The 18,980-nt window shown below is 47.8% G+C and overlaps 1 protein-coding gene across 1 annotated transcript; it reads right to left on the reverse strand.

The window, feature by feature from the left end:
- Positions 1–9,426: 9,426 nt before the first annotated feature.
- Positions 9,427–14,016, reverse strand: LOC133900587 (vacuolar-sorting receptor 1-like). Its single transcript, XM_062341775.1, has 12 exons — positions 13,278–14,016; positions 12,084–12,773; positions 11,908–11,996; positions 11,760–11,829; positions 11,583–11,666; positions 11,387–11,463; positions 11,208–11,289; positions 10,983–11,065; positions 10,835–10,892; positions 10,523–10,651; positions 10,146–10,252; positions 9,427–10,057 (listed from the first exon to the last, which is right to left on the reverse strand). Exons 1-12 carry the CDS (start codon positions 13,582–13,584, stop codon positions 9,959–9,961), a joined length of 1,875 nt encoding a protein of 624 aa, XP_062197759.1. The 5' UTR covers positions 13,585–14,016; the 3' UTR covers positions 9,427–9,958.
- Between the last annotated feature and the right edge of the window lie 4,964 nt (positions 14,017–18,980).

An 18,980-nucleotide genomic window follows, 5' to 3' on the forward strand; every position in this document is an offset into this window, starting at 1 on the left:
CCTGGGGCTCCTTGTTCTTCGGTCTGTGCGTATCTCTTGGCTTTGGGTGCTCTCGATCTTCTCTTCTCTACTCAAAGCCTGTTCTGAGATTCTTGAGCGCCCGAGAGCTTGTTCTGTCCGTGCTGTTCTTCTCTCTCCTTTTTTTTTGTCTGTGATGTCGACGGCTTTAAATACCCACCGGTAGCAACGTGCCCCGAACGGGAGGGCACGAGTTCTAAGGCACCATAAATGGAAAGGACATCATCATCACCTCTGGGCGAAGTGACCGGGGGTGGAAAATGCGTCCCACGCCCGATCATCCGTCACCATAAATGCACTGGTAACGAACGCCGTGGAGAGGGCCCACCGGGCAACCGCGCTGTCTTGTTCCCCTGCCACAGCAGCGCGGCAGACGGAACACCTCGGCCCTTACGACGTTATCCCGAGACGGGCCGGATGGCACGGGATGGGACCCATGCATTTAATGACCCCACGCCCTTCTGCCAAAATATGGCAGGAACTGACACCGAGCGTGGCGGGAGCAGTCGGAGGTGACAGGCCACGCACGCTCTTTAAATACGGCCTTGGGCCTTTGACTGGCTGACACCTCATCAGTGGGCCCCTCGGGGGCCACTGTCTGGGGGCTCTCTGGGTCGTCGGGGAACCGAGTGCTCGGGGGTCACTGTTCACCTCCCCGAGCACTCTCTCCCGAGAATGCCCTTTCTTGTCCTCGAGAAACCGAGTGCTCGGGGGTACTGTTTACCTCCCCGAGCATTCTCTCCCGGGCACGCTTGTACGGATCCTCGGGGGACCGAATGCTCGGGGGCTGCCGCACGCAGCCCCGAGCACTCTCTCCCGGAACTTCCTTCAGTGGGTCCTTGGGATACTTGGACGCCCAGAGGGCCGCCGCTCGCGGCCCCGGGTACGTTTCTCTCGGTACTTAGCTTTCCTGACCGTCGGGGGACTCAGGTGCTCGGGGGCCACCGTATACCTTCCCGAGCACTTTCTTCCCGACACTTAGACTTCGTGGATCATCGGGGAACTCGAGTACTCGGGGACCACCGACTGTGGCCCCGAGCGCCCTCTCCCGGGACTTAATCTTTTTTACCTTGCAGAGGAGACTCCGCGGGATGGCGCCATGTGGCGGATTGCTGGCCTGGCCTCGGGATTCGGGGACCCCCGGTTCCTGATTCACCGACAGACGCAGGCCTCAAAAAGGCGTCTGCCCTCGGCCAGTCGCTCCCTTTCCTCAAGAAGGGCGGCGCGGCCCGCCTCAAGTTGCGTCTTCTCCCCCGCCACGGCCACCTTCAGCCGCTCGATCACCTCCCGGGCACTTCCTAGCACGTCCGGGAGGGGTTCTGCAGGCCGGCTGCACGACGGCCGGGCGCTGGGTCCCCTGCGAGCCCCCTCTAAGGGGCTCGGGGTCCCCGAATACTGCCACGAAGGCACCGCCCTCGACGAGGCCATCCGCCCTGCACTCGATGTGCTCGGGGCGGGCTCAGCCGGCGACGGTTGCTCGGGCGCGGCCTCTGCCATCGGCTCGGTGCAAGGCGGCGCCTGCGGCTCTGTTTCGGCCGGCGCGCTCAGCGGTTCCAGCTCCACCGGCGCGCTCAGCGGCTCCGGCTCCACTGGCGTGCTCGGCTCGAGGGCTGGAGCTGGCCTCGGCGCCTCTGACCGTCCTTGGTCTCCGGCGGCGTCCTTAGGCGGCCTGAAAAAGAAAATAAGGTCAGTCTCCGAACTCACTCCAGGCAAGGCTTGCTCAGGGAAAAGGAGGGAAACTTACACAGTTTTGGGTCTTCGGTATTGCCATCTCGATTCCGGGATCTTGTATTCCGGGCCCGACAGCTTTGGCCCGGAATCCTCGCTCCTCCTCTTATGCGGGGGATTCTGCGGGGCCGTCGCGGGGTCCGTCTCTGGCGACGGGCCGGGTTGGGCACTCGCTGTGCCCGCGCTCCCGTGCCGGCCTTGGTCTCTGGGTTCCAAAACCGTAGATGCCACCTCCGTCGCCGGCCCCACGTCGGACGGTTGGCCGCCCCCGTCTCCCTCCTTCGCGCCGCCCGCCGGCGGCCGCTGCCGCGGTGGCGACGGCGACGACGAAGACGTCGGCGTAGGAACGAAAATCCAGGGGCGCTTTCCTTTGTCCCCCGGCGCTGTCGCCGCCCCACTGCAGGTGGTGCCTCCTCCACCTGCCTGGCGGCTGCTGCCTGCAGCAGCCCCACGGCTGGTCTACGGCCCGCCACCCGTGGCGCTTGAGCCACCGGTCTGCGCCGGGACACCTGCGGCCTCCTTGCCGCTCACCTGCGGCCTGCTTCTGGTGGTGTCCCCGCCGGAGGCACTCAAAGCGCGGCCGGTCGCCTCGTCCACCCCGGGAATCTGGATAGTCCCGGGGTTCTGGCGCCCTGACCGGTCGACCAGCCCCTGGGCGTCGAACTCGGGCAGCGTTGCTTGCAGCGCCACCCGGTTCGGGTTGGCGCAGAGCGCCAGCTCCTTCCATGGAAGCTCCGCCCGGCCCAGGTCATCCACGCCAGTCACCACCCGGAGCAGGCCCCTCAGCGCTGCATTGTCCAAGTCCCACTCCGCGTCGATCTGGGTCCTGGTGATGTCAGGCGGTGGCGCAGATAGTCCGCCACCACCATCACTGAAGTGAGCCTGGCCTGGCGCAGGAAGTCGATGCGGTCCAGGACCGGCTCAATCCTCTCGACCGCCTGCGGCGGTGCCTCTCACGTCGACCTCTGGGGCTCCGCCGCCCTCTCCGGCAACGTAAGGCGGTCGTGGGGGCTGACGTCAACGTAGAACCAGTCGCGCCGCCAGTCGTCCCATTTTCTCCGCAGCACCTGGGGAATGTACTGCTCCCCTAGGCCGTCCTGCAGCCGGAAATTGCAGCAGGCGGCGACGTCGGCGGTGGAGAAGCCCCTCTTCTTCCCGGCCGATCGCAGCATGAAGAAGTGCCGGAAGAGCGACACTGACGGCGGCACCCCCACGAACATCTCGCAGAGGTGGGCGAAGACCGCCAAAATGACGACGAAGTTCGGGCTGAGATGCACCAGCTGGATCCCGAACGTGTCGAGGATCTGGAGGAAGAAGGTCGAGAACGGCGGCACCAGCCCGTCCGCCACGAAGGAGGTGAAGAGGACGATGCGCTCTGACCGGTCCGTCACCGGCGGGAAGCTCGCCGGCCTCACCACCGAGGCCTCCCGCTGGCCTTCGGGCCCCATCAACTTCCGCACTTTGTCCGCCGCCTCCTCGTTCACGAGTCGGGACTCCGGCAGCACGCTGTCGGGTGTCTTGTCGCGGCGGCTTCCTCCCGCTCTCGGCATCTTGTCAGGGTGGGGGATGAGTTGGAACGGTGGGGGAAGAGTGGTGCTCTGATCGCCTAAGGGAGGATGAGGGCTCAGGAGCGCAAGGAAGAAGAAGGCTTGATCGCAGAGATGGCGTAAAGAGGGGGGCGGTTCGCTCCCCTCCTCCTTTTATACGCCAGGGAAATTCAAACATCGCCTGCCGCGACGCGCTCAGTGAGACGTTTTCCTCGGCCAGCGCAACCGTCAGGCGAATCTCCCTCGGGCCGCGCGGTTGTTAGCGGTTGCCAGGCGCACTTTCCTCAATCTGCGCGGTTGCCACGCGCGCCGCCTGCCTCGTTATCACGCACCTCGGGAGTCGGCTATACGCGCGTCCGTTCGGCTCCCCATTGGGCTGTACCAGAAGCTCGGACCGGAAGGGCCAGCGCCTAAGAGCACACCGCGTAGCGTCGGTGCTGGGTTCGGCCTCATTGACGACGAAGAGTCCATCCGCAGTCTCTGGGCCATCGCCTGCCAATGGGCCCGGGGGCTGCTGTCAGTGAATCAGGAACCAGGGATCCCCAAATCCTGAGGCCAGGCCAGCAATCCGCCACGTGGCGCCCTCCCGCAGAGGTCAGCTCCGCGAGGTAAAAAAAAAGACTAAGTCCCGAGAGAGGGCGCTCGAGGCCACAGTCAGTGGTCCCCGAGTACCCGGGTTCCCCGATGATATGCGAAGACTAAAGTAACCGGGAAGAGAGTGCTCAGGGAGGTAAACAGTAACCCCCGAGCACCCAAGTCCCCCGACGACCAGGAGAGCCAAGTACCGGGAGAGGTGTGCCCGGGGCCGCGAGCAGTGGCCCCCCGGGCACCCGAGTACCCCAAGGACCCAATGAAGGAAGTTCCGGGAGAGAGTGCTTGGGGCTGCAAGTAGCGGCCCCCGAGCACTCGGTTCCCCGAGGGCCAAGAAGGGGCGTCCTCGGGAGAGAATGCTCGAGGAGGTGAACAGTGACCCCGAGCACTTGGTTACCCGACGACCCAGGAAGCCCCCTGACAGTGGCCCCCACAGGGGTCCAGCAATGAGGTGTCAGCCGGTGAAAGGCCCGAGGTCGCATTTAAGAGCGCGCGTGGCCTGTCACCTCCAACTGCTCCCGCCACGCTCAGTGTCAGTTCCTGCCATATTCTGGCAGAAGGGCGTGGGGACATTAAATGCACGGGTCCCATCCCGTGCCATCCGGCGCGCCTCGGGATAACGTCGCAAGGCCCGAGGCGTTCCGTCTACTACGCTGCTGTGGCAGGAGAACAAGACGGGGCGGGCACGCCGGGCCGCTTTGCGGCTGCCTAGTGGGCCCTCTCCACGGCGCCCGTTGCCCACGCCATCATGACGACTGATGACCGGGCGCGGGGCACGTTTTCAACCCCCATCACTTCACGCAGAGGCCATGATGACGCCTTTTCCATTTATGGTACCTTGGAACTCGTGCCCTCCCATTCAGGGCACTCTACCGCCGGCGGGTATTTAAAGCGGCCGGCAGCACAGACAAAGACAAGCTTTGAGGAAGTCTTGAAAGCTCGGCAAGCTCTGCACGGTTGAAGAAGTTAAGGAGGTAGAGAAGATCAAGAAGTCCAAGGGCACCCAAAGCCAACAGATACACACAGATCGAAGAACACCTTCGTACGAGCATAGAAACCGAAGAACAAGGAGCCCCAGGCCCTAGGATAGACAGACATTCTTGTAACTAGTACACTCCTGAGAGACATTCTCAAGGCATTTATAGCATCCACACAGGAGTAGGGTGTTACGCCTCCGTGCGGCCCGAACCTGTCTAAACCCCGAGTGCATTTACTCTTTTCTGCATTAGATCATTCCACCCCACCAGCCATCGCATTCATATCCATTTATTTCTCCGGCAAACATATTCAGAATCATCCCCCCGGCCGAATCTCTAAAAAGGGGTCCCTCAGGATCCTTGCGACAGGAGTTAACCCTCCGACAATATGGCTCCCTATATCTGAATCTGATATCCGATACAATTATTCGAGATCCGATCTGTTATCCTAGATTTGTTTTGGATATTTGATATCCGATTAGCATCTAAAATGGTTCGGGTGGTCGGACATGCAGGAAAAAATCCGGCCCATTTTCACCTCTAATTGTGGAGAAAGCGGAAGCCGTGGGGTTAGCGGCCATGACTGTAGATGTGCACGCAGCAGGCAGACGTGAAACAACAGCAACTCGGGGCAATGAGGGGGGAGGGGTGCAGGGGGTCGGCCAAACAAGGTTGAATCTGACCCCTTTTTTCATGCCATGAAAGACTGGAAGTATGGGAAGGGGGTGGGGCTGCGTGCAGGGGGATCGCGCAGGGGGTCAGCCCAACAGGGTTGGGGGTATCATATTAGGCCGATGCCATAAAAAAATTGGAAGTATGAGAATAATCTCAAACTTAGATTATTCAAGGAGCGCTAGGGCTACATATGATGTTTATCTCTAACTCTAAATCTATCTCTAAGTCAATTCTATCTTAAGAGATCTATTTGTACTTTAAATCATTTTATCTATAAGCTATACAAACCAACTATAACAACTGTAACAATCATGGTCCGGCAACCGGCCGATTGCCAGACATGCTATAGTACCCATGCGGTATCAGGTGGCACGGCTCAGCTGACATGGTGTAGCAAAAATAGCCCTATTAGATCATGATTGTGATTTTGGTGATTAATGACAACATAGTCAATGAGACTAACATGTTTGTCAAGAATATATATTAGTAGGTCTTATGGATGCAATATATGAAAAAGTCACCATAGCCGAGACAAAGTTTGGTTAAATTGGAGAAGTCCCAGGAGATTTGTTCTCACCGGATGGTCCGGTATACTAAAGGCTATACTCACCGGAGTATTCTTAGCAGAGGAGAAAGAAGGCACCGGATAGTCCGATGTTGAGACATGTGTACTTATCAGAGTGTTTATGCTCATAAGAAAAAATAGAACAACCCACCGGATGGTCCGGTGATCAGAGGAGGATACACACCGGAGTATTTGTACCAAAGAAGGTTGCAGCTATCAAATATTGAAGATCAACCCACCGGATAGCCCGGTGATCACAGAGAGTAGCACCGGAGTACTTTTAGGGAAAAGAAGAGAAGATCCAACTGACCGGATAGTCCGGTGATAAATGGTATAAAGCATCGGAACATTTATTGCAAAGACGATTCCAAGTGCTGAAGAATGAAGAACAACTCACTAGATAGTCCAGTGATCACAGAGATAGTTGCACCAGAACATTACCAGGGAAAAGAAGAGAAGGTTTAACTTACCGGGTGATCCAGTGTGAATGGATTGAACACCGGATGAATGCACCAGAGTATTTTACACAAAGAGGCTGCAAAGGCGTGGTGATGAAGAGATGCACACCAGGGGCTTCACCGGAGCAATTTACACAGAGAAGAAGTAAAGACTCAGAGGGCTTAGGATAATTCACCGTATAGTCCAGTGATGGAGATGAAGTATACACCGGAGTGTCCGGTGTTCACAGAGGCATTGAGTGGAGTTCTAACGATTAGTTTCTAAGGTTGTAGTCACCGGATGATCCGATGTTAGTATTACTGTTATCATCGGATTATCTGGTGTTAATAGTTTTTGTGAACCGTTGGGGGCAACGGTTAATTGATGGGCTTGAGACTATAAATACCCCTCCACTTAGTCATTTGAAGGTGTGACATGTTGCAGGAGTCCAGAGAATTTCATATACGCTTAAGAAGACATAGAAGCCACCAAAGTGCTTAAAGTGTTCATCTAAGGTGATTAAGCACACAATTAGTGAGTGATTAGTGCTTATGGGCCTAGAGAGAGGGTTGCTAGGTGATTACTGCATAGAGAGTGGATCAAGGAGTGATCCAACCATGTATCGAGAGGTACGTCGACACCTTAGAGTTTTGGTGACTCACCGGCAACTTTTTGACCCTCTGACTTGGTGTGCAGCGGCGGCAAGACACGTGTACGGGGACGCAGAGATCCTTGCCTTGGTGGCTCAAGCTCTGAAGTGATCATGACGGCAAGGGACTTGAAGAGAGGCTTGTGGTGAGGTCTTGTTTTGGTGGCTTGGCGGCTCATCCAGGTTTAGGTCTTGTCTTTGTGATTTGGTGTCTCAATAGCTATGACCGGGTGCTGACCGGGAGCATATCCTTGGTGGAGCTCCATCGTGGACTAGAGGTGGCATTCATGCCATCAATACTACGGGAAAAATCCTTGTGCCGAATTTTCTCTCTACCTTATTTACGTTTCCGCATTTACTTACTTACAATTTACCTTCTTACTTACTTGTGAAAAAATATTATAAAATCTAATAGCTAAAATCCAAAAACAGTTTTTCAGAAAAACAAAAAACACAGCTTTTCAAAGAAATCAGAAGCAGAAGTCCAAATAAACAGGCCCTATATCCTGATCGGAGAAGCTGAGTGAAGAACATTTATTCCTGTCCAAATAATTAATTTTTTTTTACCCTAACACAGTACATTCCAAAAGGCATCATAAGGTCTGAAAAAGGGCATCATACAATCAATCCTGATCAAACACATGCAATAGCTCCCCATGTCTCTTTTAAATTGAGCTATAACTGAGGCAAAATCACGCCCTCTTAATAATTACTCTAGCTTCGGGTGAACAGCTCTTTAACATTGTCTCCGATCTGTGGTTTCCTAACTCAAAATCTTAGGATGAAGAAAAGATTATTCATTTTTTTCAGCAAGCTTTGATAATTATTATGCAGGTACAGGTATCAGGTCATGATAAGGAGGACATTTTATGTTGGCAACTTGCAGCCTCAGGTGCATGCACAGCAAAGAAAGCTTTTAAGCTTCTCCAATAGCAAAACTACCAACCCATCCCCATAGAAAGCAGCAGGGCTTTACCACCAAACATTCAAAGTTTGATGGACAAGATCTAGAAGCACAAACTAATGCAGCCAAGGATCAAGACCTTTGCTTGGAGGCTTCTAAGACAAGCACTTGCAATAGGACACAGAGCCAGCCGCTACTCCACACACATTGATGAAAAATGCAAAAGGTAAGGTCAAATCGAAACTGATCATCATTTATTCTTTACATGCAATTTTGCTAGGGCAACTTGGTTTTTAGCTAACCAACAATTAGGACAGATGCTTTACCACAAGGACAAGATGGAATACATGTGCCCATATCAGCCATGTTCCAAGTTGTAGGAAGTGAGCAAAAAATTCTAGAAGTCTTCACTCTTCTTTGGTATTTGTGGAAGGCAAGAAATGATTTAAGATTCAATAACAAATAATGGACGATTCACCAGGTGTCCCATGCAGCTCAAGCAATAATACAAGGTATGCTTTTAACTTATGATGGTCAACAGGTTCAGAGACGGACATGTATGCAGGAAAATGGACACCAGGTGCAGCCAGCTTAAAAAATTTCACAACAACAACCAAGACCTCTTCTACCGGGACCAAGATGCTACACCGACGCGGCAATCATTCCAGATACACAAGCCACGGGACAAAAAAAAAGAGATCTCGGCATCTTCATCCACAACACAGGATCCACAGTCTCCTCTTCCAAAATTTTCATATCTGCCCAGGCATAAGAAGCTCACAGCCCTCTTATAGCTGAGGCTTTAGCTGTTAGCATGGACTTCAAGGTGGTTAAAGCTCTCAATCTCGCCCAAGTGACTTACGTATCTAACAATCAAACCCTGGTGACAGCCCTTTGACAAGAGACATCATCTCAGCTCCTGGACACTAGAAGCTCCGACCAGTTCTTACAGATTTTGGAAACAACAATGAAAATCAACACTATGATGTACGCAAGATAAATAGGAGCATAAACAAAACTACTCATGCTGTAGCTAGGAAAACCTGGAACTCTCCTGTTAGGGCTCCTTCAATTTATAAGTGCAATCATATCTTTCATGACCAACAGTGCCCAGTCTTAGAGGCACTGCAATCTGTAATTTGAGATGAATTCCACCCTTTACTGTAACTTGTCTGTGAAATAAAATCCAATATTTATCCCAAAAAAAAAAAACTGAGGCAACAGGCTTTAGACGCTTTTAGTATCAAAACCAAAATCCAATTAAGCAGAGTCAGTGTACAACTGAAGAAATAATCAGCACCAGCTCGGTCGAGCTCATATTCCAGGATCAGATGTTGATAAATGCGAGATGCCTCAAGTATGCCAACATAAGGTTCCAGTTCCCTGCTTTTACCAATACAAAATTTTTCAATCATTGGATGCCCATCATGAACAAGACAATGGATAGCAGACACAGTTCTCTGTTATGTTAGGCAGTCAACATGCGCTCAAATCCCTCTACCACTGACCACAAACATGACTAAACTGCAGCCACGCCTGTCTGCCATCTCCTTTATTGGTGCTAAAAGAAAAAATAGGCAATTCTTTCTCCTATCAATGAAATGATATGCAGCTCTACTCCGTATTCGAGACAAAAAAAAAAAAAAAACTAAACAAGACCATGTCACGGTACAGCCTAACCCAGTAACCAGCGGATACAAATCGATTTAGAAATTTACAGGAGGATCTCACTTTGCATGCTACACATAAGATCGTTACGGTTATACACATCTAGCACAAGTGTATATGCAGAACAAGCGCCCGCTTCCTCTCTTCAAATCTTCAGTCTCCATCCTCTTCATAAGGGGAAGCTAGCTGTGTTGCTCTTCACATCTCAATATGATGAGAATGACTCTGAATATCCCCTTGGTTGTCCAGGGGCATGTACTGAGCCATGATGGCACGGATCTCTGAATCCATGTACCTCTGTAGGCACCAGCAGCAAAAACAGAATTAGATGGCAGCCTAGAGGTATCAACAGATAATGAACCTGTACAAGCTATTCATATCTTACCCGGATCCTGTACTTGTACACTGCATATCCGGCAATTCCTGCTGCCACAAGGCCAAAGAAGATGACCCACAAGAAGCTCCAGCCTACCTCTGTTGCTGCATTTTTGCCTGAGCACAATAAATGCCCAATTAGCATCACTCTAGTGTCAATTCAATGACTAGATTTATCATACTTGTTGCCATTAGCTTTCAACTGTCAATTACTGAAGGAAAAAAATCCCAATCATGATTGGTGTGTCTCAAATAGATGAGCTAGCCAGCAACTTGTGGTAACTTATGACCCCTAAGTCTCAATGATTAACTCAAGAACATAAATTCAACATGTGATTTGTTAGGCAATAATAAGCTAACAGTGTAAAATGTACGAGGGCTGCATACTTATGCATGTATCATGCTCCTTCATGTACAGCAAGCCTCCACTGCAGCCACACTCATAGCTTCCCCATGTGTTCTTGCATTTGCATTCTTTGCACTGACATGCTGTCCTTTCCTTGCATTCATCAATATCTGTCGCGAAATGTTTCACATCAGCGTCACAACAAAGATGGACAAGGCTAACGATATACGATATGGTTTGACTGCGATAGCCACTTCTGAAGTGCTTAATCACATTTGTGCACTGAATCATAAGTTGTGTGGGACTGGCAAGCACTTCTAAGAGCCTAATGGACTTCAGGAATTGGCTCTTACCTTCACATTTGTGGGTACCACCACCTTCGAACCCATCCGGGCATTTACAGCCATCATCCTGTTGATTACAGACACCACAAATATAATTTCAGATCTTATCAAAGATATGGCAATTTTAAGGACAGCAAAAAATCAAACTGATACTTACCGTGCAGGCAGAGTATGTCCGGCCATTCCTGGTCTCTTTCCAACATCCTCCATTGTTAATTTCACATCGCCCAGATCCCGAAGCTAAAATAACAAGGGCACATGTTATAATTCAGAGGCCCTAGTAACAAATGTTATTCCCTGATTTTTCTCTGTTACTTAATACTAAAAAATTTAAAATGAAAAAAACGCCAACAAATGAATCTTCAGATGCCTTGTAGTGTACCTTCACAATGAGTGTAGCCATCGCCAACGAATTTTACACCTTTCACAACTGGACACTCACAAACCCTTCCACGGAAAGTATCCTTCACATATACCAAACAAGTATTATGCATAAGCTAAACAGAACAAATATCTGATAAACAAGAATTTCGAGAGAGAAAATAACACCACAGGAACTACCTTGCATGCAGTGATGTTAGCAGCCTTATCTTGCCAACAGCCACCATTGTTCTCCAAGCACTCATTTGTTTGTATATCTAATTTGACATAAGATGAATGTTAGATGCTTAAGAGCAAGTTGCCACGCAAGTTACATTTGAAGCATAGATCACAAATGCAGTAACCGTGGAAAAACTAGGGAAATCACTGCACCAACCTTCACTCAAGCAAACAGCAGGCTCAGTAGTTTCTCGAAAACCAGCACAAAGTGCTTTAAGAACTGCTTCTTTGTCAAGCTTCCCTGAGAAACAAAGATTCGGATAAGTTTACCCGGTAAATTGGTAATCTCAAATCACATTTTTATAGTAGCTTTACAGGATAGCGGAGCACAAACCTCTGTATTGTCTATTGTTGATCACAAGAGTTGGTAAGATGGTAACATCACCACGAGAGCCCTTGCCAATCTATGCAAAGTGGTGGACGATGATTTATTCAGATCAACAATAGGATGTAGGGAAAAGATCGTGAATTGAAGCACTAACCTGTACATCCTGTTCAGCTTTCAGAACAGGATTTTCTTCATCAGCATCTGGATCGCCAATACACTTGTCTATTGCTTTATGATCAAGGCCTGTAAATTATAAATCAATTCAGTACAGCCACTGCACCTCTGCACCTCACCACAAAACATAGGAAAACATATGCAAATATCACATACCAAGTGACTTGATAACTCCATCAGCACACTCCTTGGTGTACTTCTTTTCCTTCATTGGGCACCGAATCGCAAAATCAGTAACATAGTCCCACCATAACCAAGGTTTCTTGTGCTCCTTAGCAAATTTAAACACACAAACTTGGCGCAAATTCTGGACCACTACATCTTTCCCATCATATCCTTTGCTAAAATCCTGTTCAGGGTCAGGTGCACAGTATCTCCCATGATTGATGCACTGGGACTTGCACTGCTTGCTTAGAATGAAGGCTTCCGGGCAATACCAGGTAATGTAATGGGGAGTGAACTGCGTGTAGCCCTTCTTCTCAAGTACTTGTGCTGCTCCTTTAAAGCTCTTGACAAAATCAATCTGGCTATCACATTTTGGGCCACATTCATCATTACTGTTGGTCCAAAATTCATACTCAACGCGCTCATCAGGGTGGGGCAGGGCCTCCCTCCAATCCAAATTCACATTGACCATGTCACCGTTATCAATTGCTTTCTTGAGCCTGTCCCCGAAGCTTTTGGTTATGAGCGCTGAAGGAATAGTGATGTTCTCTAAATAATCTGCCCTCCCGCTCTCTTCAGGGGTGTCCATTGTAATTAGAGGTTCATCCTTGTCATCAGCAACAAGGATTGCTGCTGCTCCAGCATTCTGTGCATTCCATGCCTTCTTTGTGAAGTAGCAATCTGAATAAAATATAGCATTGCATATTTTAATTAATCAAGTGGAATGCAACATCACAGAACAGACAGATAACAGTGGTAAATAAACAACAAAATTGGTTGAAAATAAAATCAGTGGAACATCATAGGGAGGTAAATAAACATGAGAGTGACATAGGTACAACAAAATGCAGGAGGGCTTGACCGTAAGCTTCCAGATTAAGGTCCCTTGCTGCACAAATCTAACCACAAATTTGGTCGTGGGGTCAACGAACATTACACCCAATCAAATCATCTCATGACAAAATCAAATCTTCAAGGTACCTAACTAAAGACCACAAGACTAAACAAAAATTGCCCCACTTGTGGTTAAACCTTCAACTACACTCTATCCAATCTAATTAACTGGAGCTTGTAAAGGCCTAGCTAAGTAATAATCAACGAAGTCACACATGGATGACCTAACAGAGACCAACTACGAAAACCGTAGTAGCAGGGAGAAGAAGTAATTTTTCTAATTGTGCTGACCTCCCCTGTCGACGAGCAAGAAAGTGGGGAAAGCCCCCGGCTTGGCCTTGTAGGAGATGTCGAAATCGTCGAAGCTCTTGCACGCCTTCTTGTTGGCCTTGGGGTAGGCGACGAACCCGACCATGGTGCCGCCGTACTGGGGCACGCCGAAGTTGCCAATGGCGCACTCGTAGGTGCCCTTGAGATCATCGGGCGCCGTCACCTTGAGGCTGTTCTTCTCCACCACGAACCTCCCGTGGCAGCAACCCAGCAAGAACGCCGCGCACAGCAGTAACCGCAGCATCGTGCCGGTGGATCGGAACCCCATGCTCCAATCCACGGCGGAACCTTGCAATTGGCGACACCAAGCTAGTGATTGGATTGATATCTGCGGTTCGATCGGCTCAAGAAAAGACCAATCTTGGGGGTTGCGCAGGCGAAGAAAGCGGCGGAAAACGGCGGAGAGGAGCGGAAAGATTAGATTTTGACGTCGGGTGAGAGTGTTGGAGCAAGAAAGTAGGCTCTACACTCCTCGGATGGAGGAGTTGGAGCCGGAGAGATTTTTTTGTTTTAGGTTTTGGGAGAGGAAAGAGAAGTGGGGAAGGGACGCGGTGGCTTTTACGTACTGTATCACTACTACACTATGTTAGAGGATTTTGGAGACGGAGACGAAGACCATGCGGAACCAAGAAGAAGAGCACAGCAGCTAAAAAAAATAAAAGACGACTGCTCCGCCTAGGTTGCTCCTATGCTCGAGGGTAGTCGGTGTTTATGGTGTTCATATTTTGGATTAAGCTTGTAGTGTTTACCTAACAGCTCACGAAACCATGTACAACACGCCAATGTGCCTTTTATCTTTTGTAAAATATATATGACTATGTATTATATTTGTAATCGAGAACAAGGTGTTACATATTCACAATACCAATGAAAAATATGATTTTTTTTTCCATCGGACCTTATCTCTACTGAAAAGTGCGCTGGCACTTGTATATGTGTTGTAGCTGGTAGTAGTTGAAGCTATTATAGAGGAGGAAAAGCAAAAAATCGTGAAGAGGGTAATCTCCCAACGCCGCCTGCCCCACATCTAATTCATCATCACAGGACACAAAACTGGAGATGCATGAACTATCGCTACCGGTGGTACTTGTCATTGACGGGATACCAGCATAATATGCACTTGTGGTGCCATTGAACAGCTGGTTACTGGTAGAAAATGGAGGAGGCAGCATCGGTGGTTCTTGCTTGACCATGCCATGGCCGCTATTTGGAGGATTGATCAGCCGCTCGGTGCTGTTACAGTAGCCTAGTGTTGATGGCATAAGTTGATACCATGGGAGAGTTTCGGATTTGGAAATTGTCAGTATATCGGAACATCCAATTAAATATTTTTATCTAAACCGAAGCGTCTATGTTTAAGAAAACTTCCGATGTTAATATTGGAACATCTGATTAAATATTTTTAGTACAAACCAAATACCCTATGTTATCGGATATTCTGATATAATCGGAACATTCGATCAGGGCATCATAACATCCAATCTAAGTCAGATCAGGATTTGAAGACGTGTTTTGATAGGTTCTAACTCAAAACAGGGCAAGACCAATCCACCATATAAATATAAAGGGCCATGGTCGATTGAGGATATCCAACAACTAATCGATCAAACACAATTTAATTTATCTTTCGTTTTTAGCTCTTTTTGCCCTAATTCTCTTTTCCAACCTCTATTGCTTCCTGTTCTTGATCTCGGCAACCAAGGACAAGCCTTCGGTCACCTGTGCTCTGACAGGGTCCCTCCCGAGCGTGGGTGAAGATAAAGGTCCAACTGCGTAGCGCCACGACTAGGGATTCCTATGCGCTGCCCGTTGGATACACAGATCGGATGTTCCGATCATTAGATCAGAACATCCGATCCTGATAGGAAGTTCTGGTCTAGTTTTGCACATGAGGTGCTCAGTGTTTGGCATGTGGAATCTTTACATGTCAACACACTTTTTGGCGACTCCGCTGGGGACCGAAGTTTTCAGCTATCTTCTAGCTGAATTCTAAAACCTAGACATGTCTACTTTGGAAATCGATAAAGATAATATCATCATGACGTCCTATGACAAGTTGCCGGAAGAAGCTCGCTTGGCGTTCGAGGCCAACTTGGAGCAACTCCTCTCATGTTACGTGAAGACTTGGTAAGTTATGTTCAAGAAGGAAGATTCTCTACCGCTCATCATCCAAAACCCTAAGGTACTAACCAATGTAAGTACTCAACTCTCTCTTTCTCATGAAGATGTTGCTAATATGATCGATCAATCTGTTGGTGTAACCATGGCTAATAGTGTTCAAAGGATGGTTGAGGATATGTTGGTTGATAAGATTCGACCTTTAGTTTTACAAATACACGAGGAACACAATTTGAAAAAACATGTTGCTAGTAAGTTAATACTTCAATTCCTCCTGCTATTGTTAAAATATTACCTAGTGCTTCTTATGTGTACTTGAATAATCCTCATAATGGCCGAAATTATATGAGTAGTGTTGCACCTAATTATATTACCGCTTATCCTATTAAAACTGATGTGACACAAAAACCCGTATCAAACACCATATGTTAAATACCATACTTCAACTTCAGTTCAAACTTATAGAGCCGAAGGTTCCCAATGTGCAAATACCTTATTACCAAACCGTAGAATATAGTGCCCTGCCTATACCGCTACAAGGGTTAGGGTCCCTTATGGGCCGACATTTGAGGAGAATTTCACCACGCCACCTCCTATTACATCCTATATGCCAAATGTGACTACACTGCAGCTTGAGCCAGTAGCTAACTCTGTTCGGCCCGTGGCCGATTATGTTGAAATTATGCGAGAACAAGTAGTTACAGTGTTAAGGGAACAATTTGGCATGGAGGTTAGAAGAAATCTTGTGCATACCAGAAGCCATAACCCAAGCACTATGACACAATTCCATACCCACGTGATTTTAATGTTCCTAATTTTGTAAAATTTACCGAGAAAGATAATAGAACAACTAGGGAGCATGTGAGCCAATTTCTTGCGCAATTGGGTAAGCTAGTTCCAATGATATCTTGAAAATTAGATTATTTCCTTTGTCATTGTCTAGAACTGCTTATACATGGTTTACATTTCTTGCTCCTAATTATGTACATGTGTGGTATCAATTAGAAGAATTTTTCATGAATATATTTATAGTGCTAATATTGAATTGAGACTTTCGCATTTAACATCAATTAAACAAAAATACAATGAACCTGTTGCTAATTTTATTAAGAGGTTTAGAGATAAGAAAGAATTGATGATTTAACTTGATGCTTTCTGAAAAAGATTTGGCCGAATTAGCTTATTCGGACTTATTATCTCATCTTAAGGAAAAGCTAGAAGGGTACTATTTTCAAGATGTTAGTCAAGTCTTGCAAAGAACTCTAGCACTAGAGAGCCGGGCTAAAGAGTCTAGAATTTTTTAGAGATCAAAAGATAAATCGAGAGTTGATCATCCTAACGTTCACATGCTTGAATATGAATCTGAAGGTTCGGACGATGATGACGTTGATGTATGTGTGGTCGAATGGGCTTGGTCTTCTAAGTCTAAACCATTCGTGGTATGAATATCTTAGGGATTTTTTTTGTCAAAAGGGGCTTTGAAATAGGCAAAGATGATTCTACTCTCTTTACTAAAAATGTAGATAATGATTTATTTATTTGCCAAATATATGTCAATGACATTATATTTAGTTCTAGTAATAAAAATTTTTATGAAGAATTTAGTAGGATCATGACAAAGAGATTTGAGATGTCAATAGTGGCTGAATTGAAGTTCTTCCTAGGATTTCATATTAAACAATTTAAGGAAGGAACCTTCAAATATCAAACGAAGTATATCAAAGACATGCTCAAGAAGTTTGACATGGAGAATGTCAAACCCATCAAGACTCATATGCAAGCAAATGGACATCTTGATTTAAATAAATATGGCAAGATCTTGGATTAAAAGGTATATCGCTCCATGATTGGTTCTTTACTTTACCTTCGTGCATCTAGGCCCGATATTACGCTTAGTGTGTGCATGTGTGTAAAATTTCAAGCCGCTCCAAAAGAGTGTCATTTGGTGGCCATTTAGAGGATTCTTAGATATTTGGTTCATAACCCTTACTTTGGCTTATGATATCCTAAAGGTTCATCCTTTGACCTTTACGGCCATTCGGATTCTGATTATGCCGGTTGCAAGGTGGATATGAAGAGAACCTCGGAGATTCTCGTAACGTGGCTTGATATGTTGCATGCAATTGACTGTTCTAGCTTCATAGTTTTGGTAGCTAGATTTTTGCGAAAATCTCCTTGTTTTCTATTTTCAAAAATCATTTAATTCTTGATCTTTTGATCATAGCTTGATACTTATGATCATTGTTATGTACTATTGTTTGTTGGCTGATCACAAGTGGTAAGAAGTTCTTATATGTCCAATAATCTTTCTCTCAAAATTCTCCATCAAATCTCAGCTCAAAATTCAATCTTGTCAAAGTTCCAGAACCCGGAGTATCTAGATAGATCCAGAGTGTCCGGATTTTGGACGTCCAATTTTTTTTCTGTTGAGTTGATAGGACCTGGAGTCTTCGAGTTCACCCGGATACTCCAGGCCCTGTCACTCAACCCGGAGGGTCCAGGTCACCCTCTGGGAAGGAGTCTCTGTCTCGTGTCCAACTCCAACCCGGAGTCTCTGGGTCATCGAGGCTTTTTAGCCTCCCCCGAGCAGCACATCTCCTATTCAACTCCATAATACCTCTTTCACCTCTCTCTCAACGTGGAAACCTTCCTCCGGCGATTTCAAGCACCCTCCAAGGATTTTGCAAGCTTTTCTTCAAATCTACCTCAACTCTAGGCCAGATTCTCCAGGCTTCTCTCCGGATCGATCGTTGGTGATATTTTTGCCCTAAAAAGGTACTTCAAGAATTCATTCACCCGATCTCTCAAATCCTCGATCTAGAGTCCGATTCCTTTGGTAGATATACTTCATATACATCATAGAATCACATACTAAAAGGATATTGCAATGCCTTGCTCCAATCTCTCATATCCTAGATTTTTGCTCCGGAGCCGGATTACCCGGAGTATCCGGGTTGACCCAGATACTCCGGGTTAGTGAACTTTTCTACAAAAGCCTATTTCATCAATTCCTTCATGAGTAATCATTCTAGTATCTCAATTTGTTCATCCTCTGGTGTATCTCAGGATTTGTGAAGATGGGACGAGACAAGGGCAACGCTTATCAAAGAAGAACTAAAGCGAAGTTTGATCCGCTTGCCCAATCTTCTCCACAATAAGCAGAAGGCAGTGAGAGTAGCAATGGCAGTGGCCATGGGAGTGGTCTTGGTCGCTTTCGTTCAGTTGTTCCGAAAGTGCCTCACTCATCAACAGGGATCCACATTCATGAGCCCGTTCCCACAACAACTGCAACTCGCGGGAGAACAAAGATACAAGCTACGAGAGGTAGAGGAAGAGGTGCAGCAGAAGAAAGAGGAAAAGGGAAAGCTGCTGCTTCTGGGTCTTGGAGTCAACATCATGAAGAAATCGAAGAAGAAGAAACTCTAATGATGAGTCCTTTGAAGCTTCATCGACCCATTGGACTTCACACAACAAATGACATGCCAAAGCAAGTTGTTAATTACATGAAGAGGGCAAGTAGATTCAAGAAAGAGAGATATGAGGATC

The sequence above is a fragment of the Phragmites australis genome, chromosome 19, assembly GCF_958298935.1.
Source record: "Phragmites australis chromosome 19, lpPhrAust1.1, whole genome shotgun sequence".
Taxonomy (NCBI): Eukaryota; Viridiplantae; Streptophyta; class Magnoliopsida; order Poales; family Poaceae; genus Phragmites; species Phragmites australis.

Coding starts and splice junctions, on each gene's coding strand:
- LOC133900587 (XM_062341775.1), bottom strand. CDS start 13,584: ATGGGGTTCCGATCCACCGGCACGATGCTGCGGTTACTGCTGTGCGCG. Junction 11,997..12,083: donor TGGAGTTATCAAGTCACTTG/GTATGTGATATT, acceptor TATAATTTACAG/GCCTTGATCATAAAGCAATA. Junction 11,830..11,907: donor AAGCTGAACAGGATGTACAG/GTTAGTGCTTCA, acceptor CACTTTGCATAG/ATTGGCAAGGGCTCTCGTGG.